Source organism: Panthera pardus, unplaced genomic scaffold, assembly GCF_024362965.1.
Source record: "Panthera pardus isolate Hobbes unplaced genomic scaffold, ASM2436296v1 HiC_scaffold_27, whole genome shotgun sequence".
In the NCBI taxonomy this organism is placed as follows: Eukaryota; Metazoa; Chordata; class Mammalia; order Carnivora; family Felidae; genus Panthera; species Panthera pardus.
In genome coordinates, this window is record NW_026526843.1 from 72,567,175 (window position 1) to 72,587,288 (window position 20,114).

The following is a 20,114-nucleotide window of genomic DNA, read 5'->3' on the forward strand; positions in this document are numbered from 1 at the left end:
TCTTAGTTGTAATTTCATTTATCTGTGTATTTTATCTTTTTGGTATGTGTGTCTAAAGCTTTATAAATTGTATCAATCTTTTCAAAGAAGCAGCACCTTGCTTCATTTGCCTGTTCTGTTTTTTTCTTTTTCTTTTAAATGTTATGTGATTTATTTTTACTCTAATATTTATTTTAATTGTTCTGCTAGTTTTAGACTTTATTTGTTGTTCTTTTTCGAGCTCCTTTAGGTGTAAGTTTAGATTGTTTATTTGAGATTTTTTTCTTTCTTCTACTGTTTTATACTTCCCTTTTGCGATAGCTTTTGCTTCATCACAAGGATTTTGGGCTGTCATGTTTTCATTTTCACTTATTTCTATGTATATTTTTTATTTATTTTTTGATTTCCTGGTTGACCCACTTATTGCTTAATAGCATGTTGTTTAACTTCCATATATTTGTGGTCTTTCCAAATTTTTTCTTGTGACTGACTTCAAGTTTCATAAAATTGTGATAAGAGAATTTGTATGATATGGTCTCAATATTTTTCTACTTGTTGATGCATGATTTCTGGCCCAATATGTGTTCTACTCTGGAGAACGTCCCATCTGTACTAAAGAAGAATGTGTATTCTGCTGTTTTATGAGGAAATATTCTGAATATATCTGTTAAATACATCTGGTCCAGCATGTCATTCAAGGCCATTCTTTTCTAGTTGATTTTCTGTTTAGATGATTTCTCCATTAATGTAAGTGGGGTGTTAAAATCCACTAGTATTATTGTATTATTATAAATGAATTCCTTTATGTTTGGTTTAAATTGTTTTGTATGTTTTGGTGTCAGAAGTTGCAGGCATAAATATTTACAGTAGTTATATCTTGTTGGATAATCTCCTTTATTATGATACAGTGCCCTTCTCTTGTGACAGTCTTTGTTTTAATGTCTAGGTTCTGATATAAATAATGCTCCTTCAGGTTTCTTTTGATATCCACTAACATAATGAATGTTTCTATATCCCCTCCTTATCAATCTGTGGTTCTTTAGGTCTAAAATTAGTCTCTTGTAGGAAGATGGTCTTTTTTTTTTCTATTTTGACACCCTATGTCTTTGGAGCATTTAGTCCATTTATTCAGAGTATTTATTTATTAATTTAACTTGAGAGAGAGAGAGAGAGAGAGAGAGAACAAGTGGGGGAGGGGCAGAGAGAGGGAGAGAGAGAGAATCCCAAGGAGGTACCTCATGACTCTGCATCTGAGGACTACCCTTTGGGCTAATTGTACAGGAGTTGCTCCTGCACCCCAGTTGGGGTTAGAGTAGGAGTGCTCACCTGGGTTATGCTGAGTAAGCCACCTTGTCTGCATTTCCCCATGCAACGGATTACTTCAATAAACAAATCAGACCACACCTGGGTGAAGGTCCAAACACTCCACCACTACAAGCAAGAAAAAGCTTTGTAGATGACTGACCAGTAGGATAGAGCAGCCAAAAGGCAATAAGAGTGCATGCAAAACACTCCAAAAACTCTCCCTGAAGTGCCAGGCCCTGTAGAGTGTATGGCCCTTTTTTAATATAGTAGTACTTGCAGGTGCAGGACATATAACAAGCTATTAAAACATGTAAAAGACATAAACCTACCATAAATGATGAAAAGGAAGAATTCTCCTCAAAAAAAAAAATCAAGAAGAAATAACAGCCAGAGAATTGCTCAAAACAGATGTAAATAATATATCTGAACAAAAATTTAGAATAATAGACATAAGACTAATAGCTTGGTTTGAAAAAATATTATAAGACAACAGAGAATCTCTTGCTGCAAAAATCAAAGACCTAAGAAATAGTCAAGGTGAATTAAGAAATGCTATAAGTGAGATGAAAAATAAACTAATACAGTGACAGTGAAGATGGAATAAGCAGAGGAGAGAATATGTGAAATGGAAGATACAATTATGGAAAATGATGAAGCTGAAAATAAGGAAAGGAAATTACTAGATTACGAGAGGATAATTAGAGAGCTAAGTGAGTCCATGAAATTAATTAATATCCATATCATAGGAGTTCTGGGAGAAAAGTGAGAAAAAAGGTCAGAAGGCTTATTTGAACAAATTATAGCTGAGAAGTTCCCTAATCTGGGAAAGGAAACAGGCATCCAAGTCCAAGAGACACAGAGAACTCCCTTCAAAATCAACACAAACAGGTCAACACCACAACACATCATAATGACACTGGCAAAATACAAAGGTAAAGAGAGAATTCTGAAAGCAGATAGGGACAAACAGACCTTAACTTATAAGGGTAGACATATAAGGGTACTAGCAGACCTGTCCACTGAAACTTGACAAGACAGAAGGGAGTGGAAGGAAATATTCAATGTGTTGAATAGGAAAAATATGCAGTGAAGAATCCTTTATCCAGCCGGACTGTCATTTAGAATAGAAGGAGAGATAAAGGCTTTCCAATATGAACAAAACCTAAAGGAGTTCATGACCACTAAACCAACACTGAAAGAGATCCTAAGGGAGACTCTGTGAGTGGAAAGACTACAAAGGACCAGAAACATCACCACAAGCACAAAACCTATAGACAATACAATGACACCGAATTTATATATTTCAATAATCATTCTAAATGTAAATGGACTAAATTCCTGAATCAAAAGACATAGGACTTCAGAATGGATAAAATACAAGATTCATCTATATTCTGACTATAAGAGACTAGTTTTCGAATGGAGGACACCTGCAGATTGAAAGTGAGGGGATGGAGAATGATCTATCATGCTACTGGATATCAAAAGACAGCTGCAGTAGCCATACTTATATCTGAAAAACTAGATTTAAAAACAAAGACTGTAACAAGAGGTGTAGAAGGACATTATATCATAAGTAAGGGATCTATCCATCAAGAAGAGCTAACAATTATAAATATTTATGCCCCCAATGTGAAACACCCAAATATAGAAATCAATTAATCACAAACATAAAAATGTATATAAAATAAAACCATAATTTTAATTTAATAATTTTATATTTAATATCTTTAATACTCCACTTACATCTAGGTAGAAAATCAATAAAGAAACAATGACTCTGAATGACACATTGGACCAGATGGACTTAAAAGATATGTTGAGAACTTTTCATCCTCAAGCAGCACAATACACATTCTTCTCAAGTGCACATGGAACATTCACCAAAATAGATCATATACTGGGTCATAAAACAGCCATTTACAAGTATTAAAAAGACTGAGATCATCCCACACATATTTTCAGATCACTATGAAACTTGAAATCAACCACAAGAAAAAATGTGGAAAGTCCTCAAATACACTGAGGTTAAAGAACATCCCATTAAAGAATGACTGGGTCAACCAGGAAATTAAAGAAGAAATTAAAAAATATATGGAAGCAAATGAAAATGAAAACACAACAGTCCAACCCTTTAGGGTGCAGCAAACACAGTCCTAAGAGGAAAATACAGTGCAATCCAGGCCTATCTCAAGAAGAAAGAAACGTCCCAAATACACAACTTACCTTACACCTAAAGGAGTTAAAAAGGTAACATCAAATAAATCCCAAAGCTAGGAGAAGAAGAGAAATAATAAAGACTACAGCAGAAATAAATAACATAGATTAAAAAAAAACAGAACAGATCAAGATCTGGTTTTTTGAAAGAATAAACAAAATTGATAAACGCAGAGCTAGACTTCTCAAAAGAAAAGAGACAGGACCAAAATAGATAAAATCACAAATAAAACAGGAGAGATCACAACCAACAGCACAGAAATAAAAAAAAATATATATGGAATACTATGAAAAATCACTTGCCAACAACCTGGACAATCGGGGGGGAAATGGACAAATTCCTAGACACTCACACACTTTCAAAACTCAAATAGGAAGAAATATAAAATTTGAGGAGACCCATATCCATCAAATAAATTGAATTGGGTATCAAAAATCTCCTGAAAAATAAGAAAGCTGGGACTTCCCAGGGGAATTCCACCAGACATTTAAGGCAGAATTAATACCAGTACTTCTCAAACTATTCCAAAAAAATGGAAGGAAATCTTCCAGGCTCATTCTATGAAGCTAGCATTTCCTTGATTTCCAAGCCAAACAAAGACCCCACTAAAAATAATTACAGGTCAATATCCCTGATGAACATGGATATAAAATTTCTCAACAAGATACTACAAAATTCAACAGTACATTAAAAAAAAATTATTCACCGTGATCAAGTGGGATTCATTCCTGGGCTGCAGGGCTGATTCCATATCCACAAATGAATCATTGTGATACACCACATTATAAAAGAGAGGATAAAAACCATATGATTCTTTCAACAGATGCAGGAAAAGCATTTGACAAAATACAGCATCCTTTCTTGATAAAAACCCTCATGAAAGTCATGATGGAAGGAACATGCATTAACATCATAAAAGCCATATATGAAAGGCCCACAGCTAATATCATCCTTAATGGGGAAATCTCTCAGTTTTTCAGGAACACAACAGGGATATCCACTCCCACCACTGTTGTTCAACATAGTGTTGGAAGTCCTAGCATCAGCAATAAGATAACAAAAGAAATAAAAAACACCCAAATTGTCAAAGAAGAAGTCAAACTTTCACTCTTCACAGATGACATGATATTCTACATGGAAAACCTGAAAGACTCCACCAAAAAACTGTTAGAGCTGATAACAGTAATTAAGCAATGTAGCAAGATATAAAATCAATATACAGAAATTGGTCGCACTTCTGAGAAGCCTCCTCACCATGAGCATGGAGGCTGGTGTGGGCCTTGATCTCATGAACCATGAGATAAGGACCTGAGCTGAAATCAAAAGTTGGATACTCAACCAATTGAGCCACCCAGGTGCCACATTCAGAGTAATTATTGATAGGTTTGTTTTTATTGCCGTTTTTCTACTTGTTTTGTCATTGTTTCTGGGGATTTTCTCTGATCCTTATTTCTTTGTCACTTTTGATCTTTCCTTCCCATTCAAAGAGTCCCCTTTAATATTTCTTGCATGGCTGGTTTAGTGGTCAAAAACTCCTTTAGTTTTTGTTTTTTTTTCTACTTGTTTTGTCATTGTTTCTGGGGATTTTCTCTGATCCTTATTTCTTTGTCACTTTTGATCTTTCCTTCTCATTCAAAGAGTCCTCTTTAATATTTCTTCCATGGCTGGTTCCGTGGAACCAAAAACCAAAAAACTTTAGTTTTTGTTTGTCCGGGAAACTTTTTATCTCTCCTTCTATTCTAAATGACAGCGTCACTATATAGACTATTCTTGGCTGCATATTTTTCCCATTCATCACTTTGAATATATCATGCCCTTTTATCTTGCCAAATTTCTTTTGAGTTATATGCAGCTAACCTTAGGGTCTTCTCTTGTAAGTTAGGGACTTATTTTGTCTTGGTCCTTTTAGGATTTTTTTTTGTATAGCTAATATTTTACAAATTTAATTACAATGTATTTTGGTGTTTTCCTGCTTTTGTTGATTTTGATGGAGTTCTCTGTGCTTCCTGGATTTGGATGTTTGTTTCCTCCTTCAGATTCAGAAAGTTTTCTTCTATTATTTGCTCAAATAAAAATTCTGCCCTCTTTTCTCACTCTTCTTCTTCTGGGACTCCTATGATACAAATGTTATTATGTCTGATGTTGTCACTGAGTTCACGAAGTCTATTCTTGTGTTATGTAATTCTTTCTTTTGTTCAGCTTCATTATTAGCTTCTATATGTATTCATTTCTCTGCATTTTCCATCCTTGTGTTCATTACTCTTAGTCTGTTTTGAATCTGTTATTGTGCTTTCAATTTCTGACAGATTTGTAACTCTTATATCTCTGCTTTAACAGCGTCCCTGAAGCCTTCCATTCTTTTACCAAGTCCAGAATTATCCTTGTGATTGATGCTTTAAATTTTCCATTAGGCATATTATTTACATCTGTCTCAATTAGATTTCTGGCTGTGACCTTATCTTTTTGTTTCATTTGGGATGAATTACCCCATCTTGGCATTTTGTCTAAGTTGCTGTCTTCTTCTCTGTGTTAGATAAGCCTGCTATGTTTTCTATTACTGAGAGTAATGGCTTTATGAAGAAGCGGCCATATACTGTCCAGATCCTGGAACTTTAGGGAGTGTCCTTGGTGTGTGCTGCGTGCACACTGCTGCTGTGTTTTGCCTGCTCTATCCTTCAGGCCAATCCTCAGCAGAAGCTCTCCTTCCCTGAATTGGGCAGGGTTTGGACCTTGGCCAGAGTGTGCTGAGTTTTAACTAGGTGTGTACTGGTCTGCTTGTTAAATGAGAACTGATGTTACTTCCACTAGAACTGAAATGTTGTAGAACCCTCTGGTCCAGAGACATAGTGTGCATGGTGTTTTCTGCTGGTCTTCTGGGGAAAGGTCCCAGATTGAGGCAAACTTGACTGAGAAAGGCAGTTCTGGCAGAGCGCAGGTTGTGGGACTTGGTGTAAGTAGGTTAGCCAGGCACTGTCAGCACTGTGCTGTTTACTGAAGGTGATTCTGTGCTTACACTGAAGGGTGGGGAGGCAAATGGTGCTGGCCATCTCCTTTGTCCATGAAGAGTGGTCTTCAGGCTTGATATTCTCAGGGAAGTACTCCCAGAATAGTGAATAATCTCCCCCCTGTGCATCTCAGGTATTTTTCAGATGGCCATTTTCATGCTAGCCATGTCTGAGTTGTTTTCCTTCCTTCTCTACAGTAGTAGCTCAGTGCCCTCTAGGCTCTATTCCAACCAAGCCTGCTGACCTTTAAAGTTCCAAACTTTAGGAATGTGTTGTATGCCAGGGCCCTTGCTGGTTTTAGGAGGGTCTTACCATGCTGGTACTGGTGTAGTTTAATCCAAGAAGATCAGTTTCACCAGAGCACAGGGGCATGGAACTTGGAGCAAGCAGGCTAGGCAGCCAGTTTTGGGCTCTGCTCATATACTGAGGAGTGGAGGAAGTATATGGCACCTGCAAGCTCTTTTGTACCCAGAGAGGCATCTCTGTGAACACCACCTCTCACAGATGCACTCCAAGAAGAGTGAACAGTCTCCCCCCATGCATGACTTAGGTGTCTAATGACCTTTAAAACCCCAGTCTTCAAGCACCGCTGGTTACAAGAACTCACAAAAACCAGCCCCTCTAATTTTCCCAACCAGTGGCCTTGGGAAATGTTCTCCTTGTGTGTTATCCTATGTGCTCCACTCTTGTGTTCCTTTCCCTGAAACCAGGGCTTGCTCCCCTCTGAAGCAACTGCAATCTGTTGCTCCCCCAAACTGTGTCTTCACACTTCCTACCTTCTTCAATGTGGCCTCTTTTCTCCCTCTATTGTGCAGTTTGTTATGTTCATCCTCAGATTGATCACTTGTGTGTTCAGAATAATATGATAATTATCTAGTTTTTTTTTCAAGGGATGAGAGGAGATTTTAGTCCTCCTTCTACCCTGCCATCTTAGTCCCCCTCCCTAGGTAGCCTTTTCTATACCTCTCCAGCATGCTTTAAGAACTCTTATTAACACATAAAACATAGAATTATAATTACCAGTTTATTTGTCTGTCTATAATAATTGCCTGTTTTGTAAAGGTAGGAGCAAGTATTATTTCCTACTGCATCCATAACTTCTAAAATTGTTTCTGCACCAACTAGGCTGCCTGAAAGCATTTACTCAATGAATAAATGAATGGAAGATAATGTGGTCAAGATTATGATCACCCTACATTTTAATATTAGAAACTTAGTATATGAATGGGATTATAACTTAGCCTGTAATAAGATGACAAGAACCTTATCTATGACTGAGATTAATGATCAATTTTTGGTATGGCACATGTCGCTCTCTAGTCATGTTTAGAAGCTCACATTATAGCCAAGGTTAACTTCAGATCTAGAGAGGGTGAGAAACTCAATATGTATCCAGGGTTAAGGCCAGTATAAGGCTCCATGTGTGATCAATATTAGGCATTTCTTTGGTGAAACTAAGTACCCTATTCTGAAATTGAAAATGAGTGTTTCATAGAGACAAACTCAGGCTGTGACTTTATCCTGGTTAATATTATATTTTAAGTTCTCAAAGAGAAATTAAAAAAAAAAAGAAACAAGTCAGAGGGCTGAAGCAGAGGTGCTACACATCTTTTATCCCTTCAGCTAAGTGTTTCAACTTACCAGGATCAGCAGCCAGTGGCCAACCAGTGCTAGATTCTACCACTCCATGAGCATGCACAGAGTAGGGGCGGCTGGCATTATTCTTGAACACCACAGTTAGAATATCACCAACCTCTCCTCTGAGAAGTGGACCTAAAATATGCAAAAGAAGGAAAAGTCTCATTAGTGGAGTGTTGGAACAAAGGTACTAAAGGAATTAAAGAAAGGACACACAGAGGAGCTCTCTAGAATTAAGGTTTTCAGTCATTAGACTGAAAATCATGACCAGTTCCATTTTTTTTTTTTAATCCAGAAGCCCTTTAACTGATACTGCTACTTACAGGATGAGGATACTTCAACAAGAAAATTGTGGCTCCAATTATCCTTATTTTACCACCCCAAATGTATGTATGTATGTATGTATGTATGTATCTAATCTATCTGTCTATCTATCTATCTATTATCTATAATATCCCAAGGATCTAGGTAATCAGGGCTCTGTGGAATCATTGTCAGTAAGGAGTTTAGCACAGAGTAAAAAAATGTTGGGGTCTCTGTAAGGGCCAATGGGTTTCTTCTCTGTGAGGACAAGAATGAGGAAACTCATTGGCCCATAAAAAGTGAATAAATTGTATGAATAATTAAACTGGGTTCAAGGGTAATACTGATTCCCTGTACAGTGCTTTTCCTGTTCTTTCATGTTACTAAGTTCCCCTATCATTAGTATATTTAAAAAATCTATCACTATCAAACATCCCTAGAGAGATTGCTGGAAAAATATGGTTCATGTTACAGCAAAATTAATAAATCCTCCCTTTGATTGCTTATTTTTATGGTTGATTTTTAAAAAAAATATATGACTATTGTTCCATTATATAATAGGGAAAAACTAATTGGAAGAAAAAAAAAGTCCTTATATGGCATGGCATCCTTAGGATCAGCATAAACTTCTAACACAAGGAAGAACTCACCTAATATTCCCAAGTGTTCCTCTGGTCCAGTCCTTGGCCGAGGGATCTTGAATGTACCATCCGTGTATTCTCTGAATACAGCTTTCTTGTATATGGAACCCAGGAGTCCATCCTGGTTGCTCAGGAAAATGTGACCATAACTAGTGGAATCCAAAGAATGGTATCATCACCTGGACTTCGACTCCTTAATTTCACTTATGAGAAAGCTAAGTCAGACCCAACGTCATATCACAAATAGAATCCTTCTAATGTCAGATTTCCCACCATATTGGTCGTATAACTGCAGTAAAGATAGCAGATTTAAGTATATATTAATGTTTTCTTGTTTGCCATAATCCAGATAGGAATTTTTAGTACAATTAATATGGCCAGAACACTGGAATAAGAATCAGAAGCCCTGGGCTTAACTCCAGTCTTAGTGATTTCTCAGATGGAATCAGTTTGACAAAAGGACAAGGTACAAGGTGCAAGGAGAGTACTAACTTTTGCTGCTGCTGCTGCTGCTGCTGCTGGAGAGTAAGGAATGGGAAGAGGTAAGGAGGAAATGGAATTTTACAGATTCCTCCTTAAGGGATGCTTTCTGGTTTACAAATACCTTATTATTCATTTTATCATTTGACATTTACAATAAGATAATGAGATAGGTAGAGGTGTAATCAGTGGTCCAGAGGTGACAGAACTTATCTTCATTTATACTGTCAGCCAGAAGGTATCAAGGGATCATGCACTTGGATTCAAGTTTGCCGCTTTCTCCTTATCTCTTTCTAGTTAATTTCTTTTAACTGTATCACGTCACTTTAAAGGTGAGTAAACTAAGGCCCAAGGAAGAAAATTCACTTTTTCTAGGTTTCAGAACAACTTAGCAAGGAAATGTCAACAATCAACAACCAACATAAAAGGCAAGAATTGCTAAATTGTTGTGAGAGCACCAAAATTGTAGTGGAAATTGATAAACTGTATTTCAGTTTCTGTTCTCCTCTGCTTCCTTGTAATGATAGAATCACCTAGATTGAGCTGAGCACATGGCCACCTAACCATAGATTATATTTTCCAGGCTTTATTTATTTATTTTTACTATAGTTGACACACCATGTTACATTAGCTTCATGTGTACAACTTAGTGATTTGATAAATGTATATATTTGTGCTATGTTTACCACAAGTGTAGTTACTGTCTGTCCCAATACATCTTTATTACAAAATCATTGACAATATTTCACATGCTGTGCTTTTTATTCCATAACTTACTTATTCCTTAACTGGAAGCTTGTACATCACCCTCCCCTTCATTCATTTTGTCCAACCATCTACCACCTCCAAGTCCCAGACTTTCTTGCAGCTAGGTATGGCCACATTAATAAGTTCATGATAATGGATTATGAGAGAAAGTGATGTCTACAACTTTTAGGTCATTGTCTTATAGACAGTGATGCTTGCCTTGGACTGCTTTCTCCTTTTGTGATAGCTGGGAATCTCTACAACAAAAATCGGCATCTTAGTTACAGAGATGAAAGAATGTATTACGAGTGATTAGTTTAACTACTGGTTCTGGTATGTTCATATTTATACTAGTATGTGAGCAGGAAATAAAATTATAACTCACGTAAGGCACTCTATGTTGAGCTTTTTCTGCTATACAGCTTAGCCTGTAGCTTAATGGCATTTTGTCAAGTGATGGGTAAGCTTGGGGTGTCTAGTCTTTTGAGTGATACCTCTACAAAATTTAACTTCTGGTATAGGTACTACTAGCTACCAGAAGAAAAGAGACAAAGATTAAGAGCATGAAGGTGTGGATAAGATCTTTTACTTCGGACCTACAGCATTGCAACATAGAAGAAGTGCTGAGTTCCAGCTTATCTGCATTCCACCACCATTTCCAGATTTCCTGGTATCTTATTATGTGACCTTAGATAAGTCCTCTTCTCAGAATTTCAGTATCCTCCTTATTGGTAAAATGATGCAGAGTCTCTGAAAGTGTGATATCTTATTTTCTGAAGTCTTACCTGTCCTTCTCAGACTGGTTGTGCCATTCCAGTTCCCAGCTCCTGTCAGGGCAATAGTCCCACTCCACCTCTTCTGCCATGATGTAGTAGATTCTTGCAGCCTGGTATCGATGATGATAGTCAGGTTGGTGGCCAGGACACTGGGAGACATTATAGATTGCCTTCATCCCTGATTCTCTATGGCTGCCTGCCTGGCAGTAAATCTCAAATATCCCTAAAGAAAGAACAGAGAGCAAAACCTGAATCTGAATATCCCTGCATAGCGCCTGGGGGATTCCCTGCCTCTCTCTAGGAATACTGCAGAGAGTGTGTAGTTTCAAATAAGGTTCTTTTATGCATTGGATAAAATATTATTATTATTTTTAAAGTTTATTTTTGATAGAGGGGAGACAGAGAGAGAACAAGCAGGGGAGGGGCAGAGAGAGTGAAAGGGAGACACAAAATCCAAAACAGGTTCCTGGCTCAGAGCCTGACATGGGGCTTGAACCCAAGAACCTGAGCCATCTAGGCACCCCACAGATTATTATAAGTGTATTGAGAGCAATGAGCACGGAGGTTAAGAAGCTCTGCTTGCAAAACTACCATTGTTTAGGTTTAAAACTAAACTCTGCCTCCAGGATGGACAACTTTTCTCTGTTAACCCAGGGCTTTCCCAGTTTTAGCACTGAAAGTCCCATACTCTGTGAAAAATCCTCAGTTCTGAGCAAAGTGGGATAGTTGGTGACCCTATCTGACATTTATTAGCTATATAACTTGAAGTAAGTTAAGCCTCTGTATGTTTCAGAGGTACAATGGGAGTCATTTTACTTATTTCACTGGGCTGTTTTAGAATTAAACATAATAATGTTTACACATTTCTTAGCATAACGCATAGTAAATTTTAATAAGTAAAGTTATAAATAAGAAAATAAAATTGTAATAATTATTATTCCAAACAATTCATTGACCAGTGTCTCTATTTTCTACCAAGTACCAAAGAAATAAAGGTGAGCTTAAATAGAATCCCCCAAAACAAACAAACAAACAAACAATAAACTTGGCTATAGGGATGCTTATATCAGAGGGCTTTGGATTGGCCTTACCTAGGTTTTTATAATAAAAGGTTTGGATACCAGGCTTAAATGTGAGAGTTGTAGAGCTGCCTGGAACTGATATCAAGCTCCAGTCTTTCTACGTCAAGAACATTAAGGCTTATAGAATGTTAATCAGGAGAAAATGACTTTCTTAGAACATTTTTTTTTCATCATTCCTTCCCTTGCTGTCCACTACCTATCCCATCACTACAAATTCTTTTTTCCTGGCTTTCAAAGGCCTCTATGAGGTGGCTCCAGACTATGATCCAGTCCCAAATGCAACTAGTGATCCAACTAAAGCTGTCCCTGACATCCCTTATCACATATCTCATTTCTATCTTGGAATTTTCGCTCATGTTGTTACTCCCTCCCTAGAATGTACTCACCCACCCCTCCCCAAAATACCTAAGAGAGCTCACTCATTTTCCAAGACCCAACTCATGTTTCATTTCTTCTAGAAATCTCTCCATGACTATTCTGGCCCACAATGACCTCTACATTCTTGGCCTCTCTATTTTTAACTCATTTTATATCTAAATCACATGGTTAAGGACTAAGTGCTCCTCTCTTTACGAAAGAGTTTTTCACTCATTTATATACTTCTTGAAAGAATCTACTCTTTTCTTTCCACAACTACTCCCCAACTCTTCTCTGTCCCCTACTGTCCCACATCTATTCCATCAGTAAATCTTATCAGCTATTCCTCAAAAATTACCCTTCCATTTTCACCCTCACTCCCCTAGTCAAAACCACCATCATCTATCACATGGAAAACCTCAGTAGTATTCCAAATTTCTTCTCTGCTTCTTCCCCTTCCTTCTTCAACCATTCTTCACATAGGATTCGAGGCTCTCCTTAACGAATATTATTCAGAACACATTGCTCCAATACTTTAAATGCTTCCTTTATACTAAGAATGCAATCCAACCTCCTAAGTATAGTCTATAAGACCCTACATAATATGAATCTTGCCAGCCTGATATAATGTCAATCACTTTCCTAGCTTACTACAATCCAATGGTACTGACCTTTCTGACCCTTGAAAATCCATGCTTCTTCCCAGTTTAGGACATTTTCACTTGCTTATCCCTCTGTTTGAAATATTCTGCTCAGAAAACTTTATATAGCTCTTTTCTCCTCATTATTTAGGCGTTAGCTTAAATATCACATTCTCAAAGATGTCTTCCTGATCATCCTGTCTAAAGTAATGATGCTCCTATCATTTTATCACATCACTGTATTTTATTTCCTTCATGACATATATCCCAATCTAAATTTATTTTATTGTTTTATGTAGGTTTTGATGTGTTTATTTTGGATCTTTCCTGAGAATAAGAATCATTGTCTTTTCACCTTTATTCCCCAGTGTTAACACATTGAAAATGTGTGATAAATACGCTTGAGTAAATAAATGTATGTGCAGATGAATGCATATATAAACATATATGCTGCCCAAAGTCATAGATCAGAGGTTGGTGTGGAGAAGAAAGTCTGATGATCACTGAAAGGAATGAAACAAATAGAAGACATTCTAGGAAGTCATGTGACTTTGGACTGGTACATCATCTAAATTTTTTTCATATGAACATTGTTATCCAAGCCACTTTTTCAGTACTCCTCTGTCCTTGGAATCTGAGCCTCCTCCTAACTCTTTGACCACTTATTTGCTGGTTCCTTACTTTGACTTCTCTTCTCCTTCTTGGCTCTTAAATGTTGATTTCTGCTTTAAGTTTTCTTTCCTATCACTTTACATGCTTATGGACATGAACAATGAGACCATTCAAATTTTCTCCCCAAACTTTACATTTCTACCCCTAACTACCTACTGTGAAATCCACACCACCTGTATTTCATGAGGAACGTAAAGCTCAACATGCCTTAAAATGAGTACTATCTCTGCAAACCTTATTACTCTGCCCTTGTTTCTGTATTTGCTCATTTGGTTAATGGTGCCACAAAACGTATAATATATAGGCTAGAAACCTTGGGTGTCTTTTATTCTTACTCAGCCCCTCAGAAAAGTTCTGTATTTTCTCTGTCAAATGTCCCTTAACTGTAACCCTTCTTTCCATGTTGCTTCCACCCATTGGTAGCCTCTTATCACCTCTTGCAATAGCCTCCTACTTTACATCACTTAAGCCTTACTTCTCAGTATTCCTTCACAGGGCTGATAGTAACATTTTGCATGGGATTATTCTTTATTGTTTAAGACTGTCCTACATATTGCATAAAGTTTTAGCATCTCTGACTCCCATTTTCTAAATAATAATATGACCCCCTCCATATCCCCTGTCATTGTGACAACTAAAAGCACCTCCAAACATTTCCAAACACTTTTTAGCATACTGCCTTGAGTTGAACGTCACTGAATAAAACCAATTTATGTAACCTTTCTCAGGCAGATCCTTCTACCAAGTCACTATCATAAGCTTCCTGCTGCCTATAATAATGCTCCCTTCACCACTCATCCCCTTTCTTTGCTGGGTGACAGTTTACTCATACTTAAATGCTCAGTTTGAAGACCTGATTCTCTAGGAAAGCTTTATTCTACAAGTCAGACAGAATTTGTTATAGCTTGCTGTGTATTACCATAGCTCTTGGGACAATGGTATCATCATTTCCATTTCACAATAACTATGATCTGCCTAATTCATCTTCTTATCCCTATATCTAGACCAGTAAGTGGAAGAAAACATATTAATCATGTTTTGTGAAAATGTAATTGTAAAATAAAAGGAAAATAAGATGTGAAGACTAAAAATTAAGGAAAAACAGAGAGGAAGACATAGAGAAATAAAAGATACATATAGATTGAAAGAAAAAGGATAAAGAAGAAAACAGGAAGAAGGAGAAAGAAAAGACATAAATAAAAGAGAAAGAAAGAAACATGAATAAAAAGGGGGGGTAATGGGAAAGAAGGAAAGTCAAAAAAGAAGGGGAAAACAAAGGAAGAAAGAAAAGTTGAAAAAAGGTGAAAAGAAAGGGAAGGAAAGGAAAAAAGAGAAAGAAAAAAGAAGAAAGAAGAGAGATAAAAAGAATGGAAGAAAAAAAAGAAAAATAAGAGACAGAAAGTAAGATACATAAAAATAGATGGGAGTAAAAGAAGGAAAGAATGAACAAATGAAGAGGGATAAGAAATGAGAGATAAAAAGACATAAGAAAGGAAACAATAAAACTAAAAGGCAGACTACAGAATGGAAGAAGATATTTGTAAATGACGTCTGATAAAGGATCAGTAGCCAATATCTTATAAATAACATATCAAATTCAAAACCCTACAAAATAAATAATCCAGTTAAAAATGGGCAGAAGACATGAACATACATTTTTCCAAAGAAGACATCCAGATGGCTAACAGACACATGAAAAGATGCTCAACATCACTCATCATCACTCATCATCAGGGAAATACAAATCAAAACCACGATGAGATGGCACCACACACCTGTCAGAATGGCTAAAATTAACAACACAGGAAACTACAGATATTGGTGAGGGTGTGGAGAAAGGGAAACCCTCTTGCACCATTGGTGGGAATGCACTGGCACAATCACTCTGGAAAACAATATGGAAGTTACTCAAAAAGTTAAAAATAGAACTACCTTATGACACAGCAATTGCACTATTTGCCCAAAAGATACAAAAATACAGATTTGAAGGGTCACATGCACCCCGATGTTTACAGCAGCGTCAATAATAGCTAAATGATGGAGAGAGCTCAAATGTCCGACTGATGAATAAAGAAGATATATCCATATATAGTATTATAACATATATATGTAATACATATATAATATGTATTTTAATAAATAATATAATATATAATATTATATATTATATATAGTGGAATATTACTCAACCAATAGTGATATCTTGCTATTTGCAACAATGTGTATGGAGCTAGAGTGTATCATGCTAAGTGAAATAAGTCAGCTAGAGAATATACATGTATATTTATATCATCTTTATGCATTCATCAGTCGATGGACATTTGGGCTCTCTCCATAGTTTGGCTATTGTTAATAATGCTGCTCTAAACTTTGGAGTGCATGTGACCCTTCAGATCTGTACTTTTATATAATTTGGGCAAATACCTAACAGTGCAATTCCTGGTCATAGGGTTGTTCTATTTTTAATGTTTTGAGTAACTTCCATACTATTCTCCAGAGCGGCTGCACCAGTTTGCATTCCCACCAATGGTGCAAGAGTGTTCTGCTCTCTTCACATCCTCATCAATAGCTGTTGTTTCTTGAGTGGTTAATTTTAGCCATTCTGACAGATGTGAGGTGATATGTCATCAAGGTTTTGATTTGCATTTCCCTGTTGATGAGTGATGTTGAGCATCTTTTCATGTGTCTGTTAGCCATCTGGATGTCTTCTTTGGAAAAATGTATGTTCATGTCTTCTGCCCATTTCTTAGCTGGGTCATTTTGTGTGTGTTTTTTGAGTTTAATATGTTTTTTATAGATTTTGGACACCAGCCCTTTATCATGTATGTCACCTGCAAATATCTTCTCCCATTCTGTAGGCTGCCTTTAAGATTCCTTCACTGTTCAGAAGCTTTTTATCTTGATTAGGTCCCAATACTTCATGTTTGCTTTTGTTTACCTTGCCTTTAGTGACATTTCTAGTAAGAATTGCTCGGGCTAAGAAAAAAGGCCTCTGGTCAAAATCCTCTAGGAATTTGATGGTTAATGTTTCCTATATTAAACTGTATTTTTTTCAATATGATATTATTTGTTATTAACATGAAGCATGTGGTTGAATATTGTTTACTGTTAAATATTTTTATTTAAATAGAATAATTAGAATTTTTATTATTAAATATTTGAAGTAAAAAAAGATAAGAAAAACAAAAAGAGAGGATAGGTGAGGAAGAGGAGAAATGAGAAACGGCAGGAAAAAGGGGCAGTGGAAAGAAAACAAGTTTTTAAAAGGAGGGAATAGAGGAATGATGAATAAAGAAAGCTCCAATGATGAAGGAAAGGAAAGACACCCTGAAGGACAGGGCAATAATAAATAATGAATTCTTCTCTTTGTTGCTGAGAAATCTAACATGAATTGGGTGGAAATAAGACATTACAAGCCCTAGCTTTTTATCTTCCAGTTTCCCTGTCTATTAAAATTCCAGTATCATTAGTTGTATTGGAAGAGATGAGGTATGCAAGGTAATATTTTAAATACAATTGTTCATTTTTATTAAATGTAATCTTATTTAAATTTAAAGTAAATAAAAGAGGATTAAAAATCACCAATAAACCCACAGGAATCAAACACTCTTAACCTTTTGCTGCATTTTTTCTGGGGATTTGTTTTTCTAGTTTGTTAAACATAACTGTAAGCCTCCAGTACACAAAATGTTGAATCTTCATGGTGGTGTTTTTAAGGCATCTGCAAAGTTACTTAATTACATATGTATATTTACCAATCCCCATTGCTACTACTTCCTCTAGAATTTCAAAGCCAAATTCTAGTGCTGGCTTTTCCATGAACTCAGTATTTTTTTCTTGGGCTTGGAGAGCTATTCCCAACGGTCTCTCTCAATCTTCATTGGATATCAAGCCCCCAGGGAAAGAATGAAGGAAACTTCAGATTCAAGAGATCATATAGGAGTAAGAATTAATAGAACTTGACAGGGAAAGGGTAAGACAGTAAGAAAAAAAATAAAGCCAAGGTATTTAACCTGAGTAAATCATCACCCCCTCCATCCAGGTCTCTGTCTTTCCTCTCAGTAAAGTAACTAAATTGAGATTATCTCAAAATGTTCTACCACTTCCAACAATTTATTACTCATTAATTATTCATAAAGAAAAAAGAGTTTGAAAGATCTGGAAAATGCAAAGGTAAAAAGAGTCTGGGCTTTTGCTAATATTTAAGGGATATTGGACCAAGAGTAACCTTTCAAGTCTTTAATAAACCCATTCACTCCCTCTCCCCCCATATCACCAATTATAATGTTTTTAAACCATCTACAGCAACCCTCCTTGGGACTCCTTTTGTGTGGGTACAAAAATAATTTCATTTATCCAAAGTAAGAGTAAACATAGGGACACATATAAACTTGGCTGAGGAGCCTGGCTAATTTTGCAGGAAGGAGAGTAAACATAGGGTTTGATTTTGGGATCAAGGCTAGAGAGGAGGGTCTTTTTTCTTCCCCTTCACCTTTTGCTTCTTTGACTTCTCTGCCTGCCTTCCTTGTTTCTTTCTTCCTTCCTTCCTTCCTTCTTACCTTCCTGGAAAGTCTTTTCATTTACAATTTTTCCACCCTAGGCCTTACTACAAACATTTGTGTCTGTTGTGTTTTTTCATCTCCATAAACCATTGTTTCTGATTTTCTAACACCATCTCTCCTTAACCAAGAAAGTATCCCAGGTAGATGGCCAGCAATGAAGTTCCAAGAAGTCTGAGGAGACCAGCTTTATGTCAAATGTTTTTCAAATGTAGTGCCAGAATGAAATTATTAAATTGTCAAGGAGACTTGTTTGGTTTAGGATTTTTTTTTCCAAACACTAATGGAATTTACAGAACTAAAATAAAAGTTTAGTGGAGACTGTATGGAACTCACAAATTTTTCTGAAAACGCTATTGCCACCTACTGCCTAAAAAAAAATAATACACACTACAAACTGCAAAGAAAAAGTACTATTGCATTATACAATGTCAGACATAGATGGAATCTAAAGAAATACTCTTGAAAACTAAGAACAATCAGAGGGTTGATGGGGGGTGGTAAAGAGGGGAGAGTGGGTCGTGGGTATTGAGGAGGGCACCTGTTGGGATGAGCACTGGGTGTTGTATGGAAACCAATTAGACAATAAATTCCATATTAAAAAAAAGAAATATTATAGCTAATTTTCTTTATGAAAGAAAGATATGGAAATGAGGGAAAGTGGTAGACAAAGAGAGGGAAGGGGAGGGGCATGAGCAATGGGAGAGAGAGGGAGGGAGAGAAAGGAAAGGAAAGAGGGAGGAAAAAGGGAAGATGGGAAAGGAAAGGGAGGGAGGAAGGGAGGGGGCGGGACAGAGAAAGAAAAGAATGATGAAATGCAGCCACAGGGTGGGGGTTGGTTATACCACAATTAAATAGCAAATTAATTAAATACTTTAGGCTAAAAGGTTTTATGTTCTGATTCCTGGGCTGAAATTGTTACAGCACACCCCACCCCACTCCCACCAGAAGTTTGCACAAATCCTCATAGAATATCAGAGTTAAAAGCACTTTATAGATAGGTACATCTTGTGGACCTCCCTCACAATGCAAGGATTTTAGCTATAAAATCTCTATATAGCTATGGGACTACACAGTTAAGTCCACCCTCTACCCATATAAGAATTACCCTGTTGTTGGGCAGTATCCATATTTCTTTGCTGTTGTTCCAGAAAAGAATTTCCTTAGCTCTTTACTTTTTGCCTACAGCTAAGAAAAATCCAAATAACCAGAACAGAGTGCACATTGAGGAGAGAGGAGATAAGAGTGTTTTGAAAACTTCCCATGAACCCTTAACTTGTCCTCTTTTCTCTTCACCTTCCCCCCTCACCCAGCACCATACCCAACAGAGCCTCTCAGCCTAGAGACAGCTGTTGAGTCACTTACCAGGGTTTTCAGGCTGCATGATGGCCATGACAAAGGTATGAGGAAAGAGCATGGCTGCACTCTTCCTCATGCCCTGAAGCTGCACAGTGTTGCCCTGGAACATGACCCCATGCACATCAGTCTCTGTGCCCAAGCCAAGCAGGTGCCAGGCCACTGTGTCACCCTTGCACATGTCCAGCCTGGGCAGGTTAGAGAACAGAAACCCATTAATGGCTGGAAAACAAAAACACAACACAAAACAGAAAGATGAGAACAGATTCTTCAAGCACTGGCCAGGAGCATAGCATCAGTTCTGTACTATGGTTACCCACAATTTGAAATGTTGGATTCATCCTCAACTTCTCTG

General features: G+C 36.9%; 1 protein-coding gene across 6 annotated transcripts in view; it reads right to left on the reverse strand.

Moving 5' to 3' along the window:
* HEPH (hephaestin) overlaps positions 1 to 20,114 on the reverse strand; it is a 113,548-nt gene that overhangs the window by 33,374 nt on the left and 60,060 nt on the right. For all 6 annotated transcript variants that reach the window (XM_019428577.2, XM_019428575.2, XM_019428573.2 and 3 more), the window contains 4 exons: positions 19,769 to 19,981; positions 11,102 to 11,315; positions 9,099 to 9,238; positions 8,149 to 8,280 (listed from right to left, as the gene is read on the reverse strand). In XM_019428577.2, the coding sequence (XP_019284122.2) occupies positions 8,149 to 8,280; positions 9,099 to 9,238; positions 11,102 to 11,315; positions 19,769 to 19,981 (699 nt within the window). The remainder of the gene's footprint in view (positions 1 to 8,148; positions 8,281 to 9,098; positions 9,239 to 11,101; positions 11,316 to 19,768; positions 19,982 to 20,114) is intronic.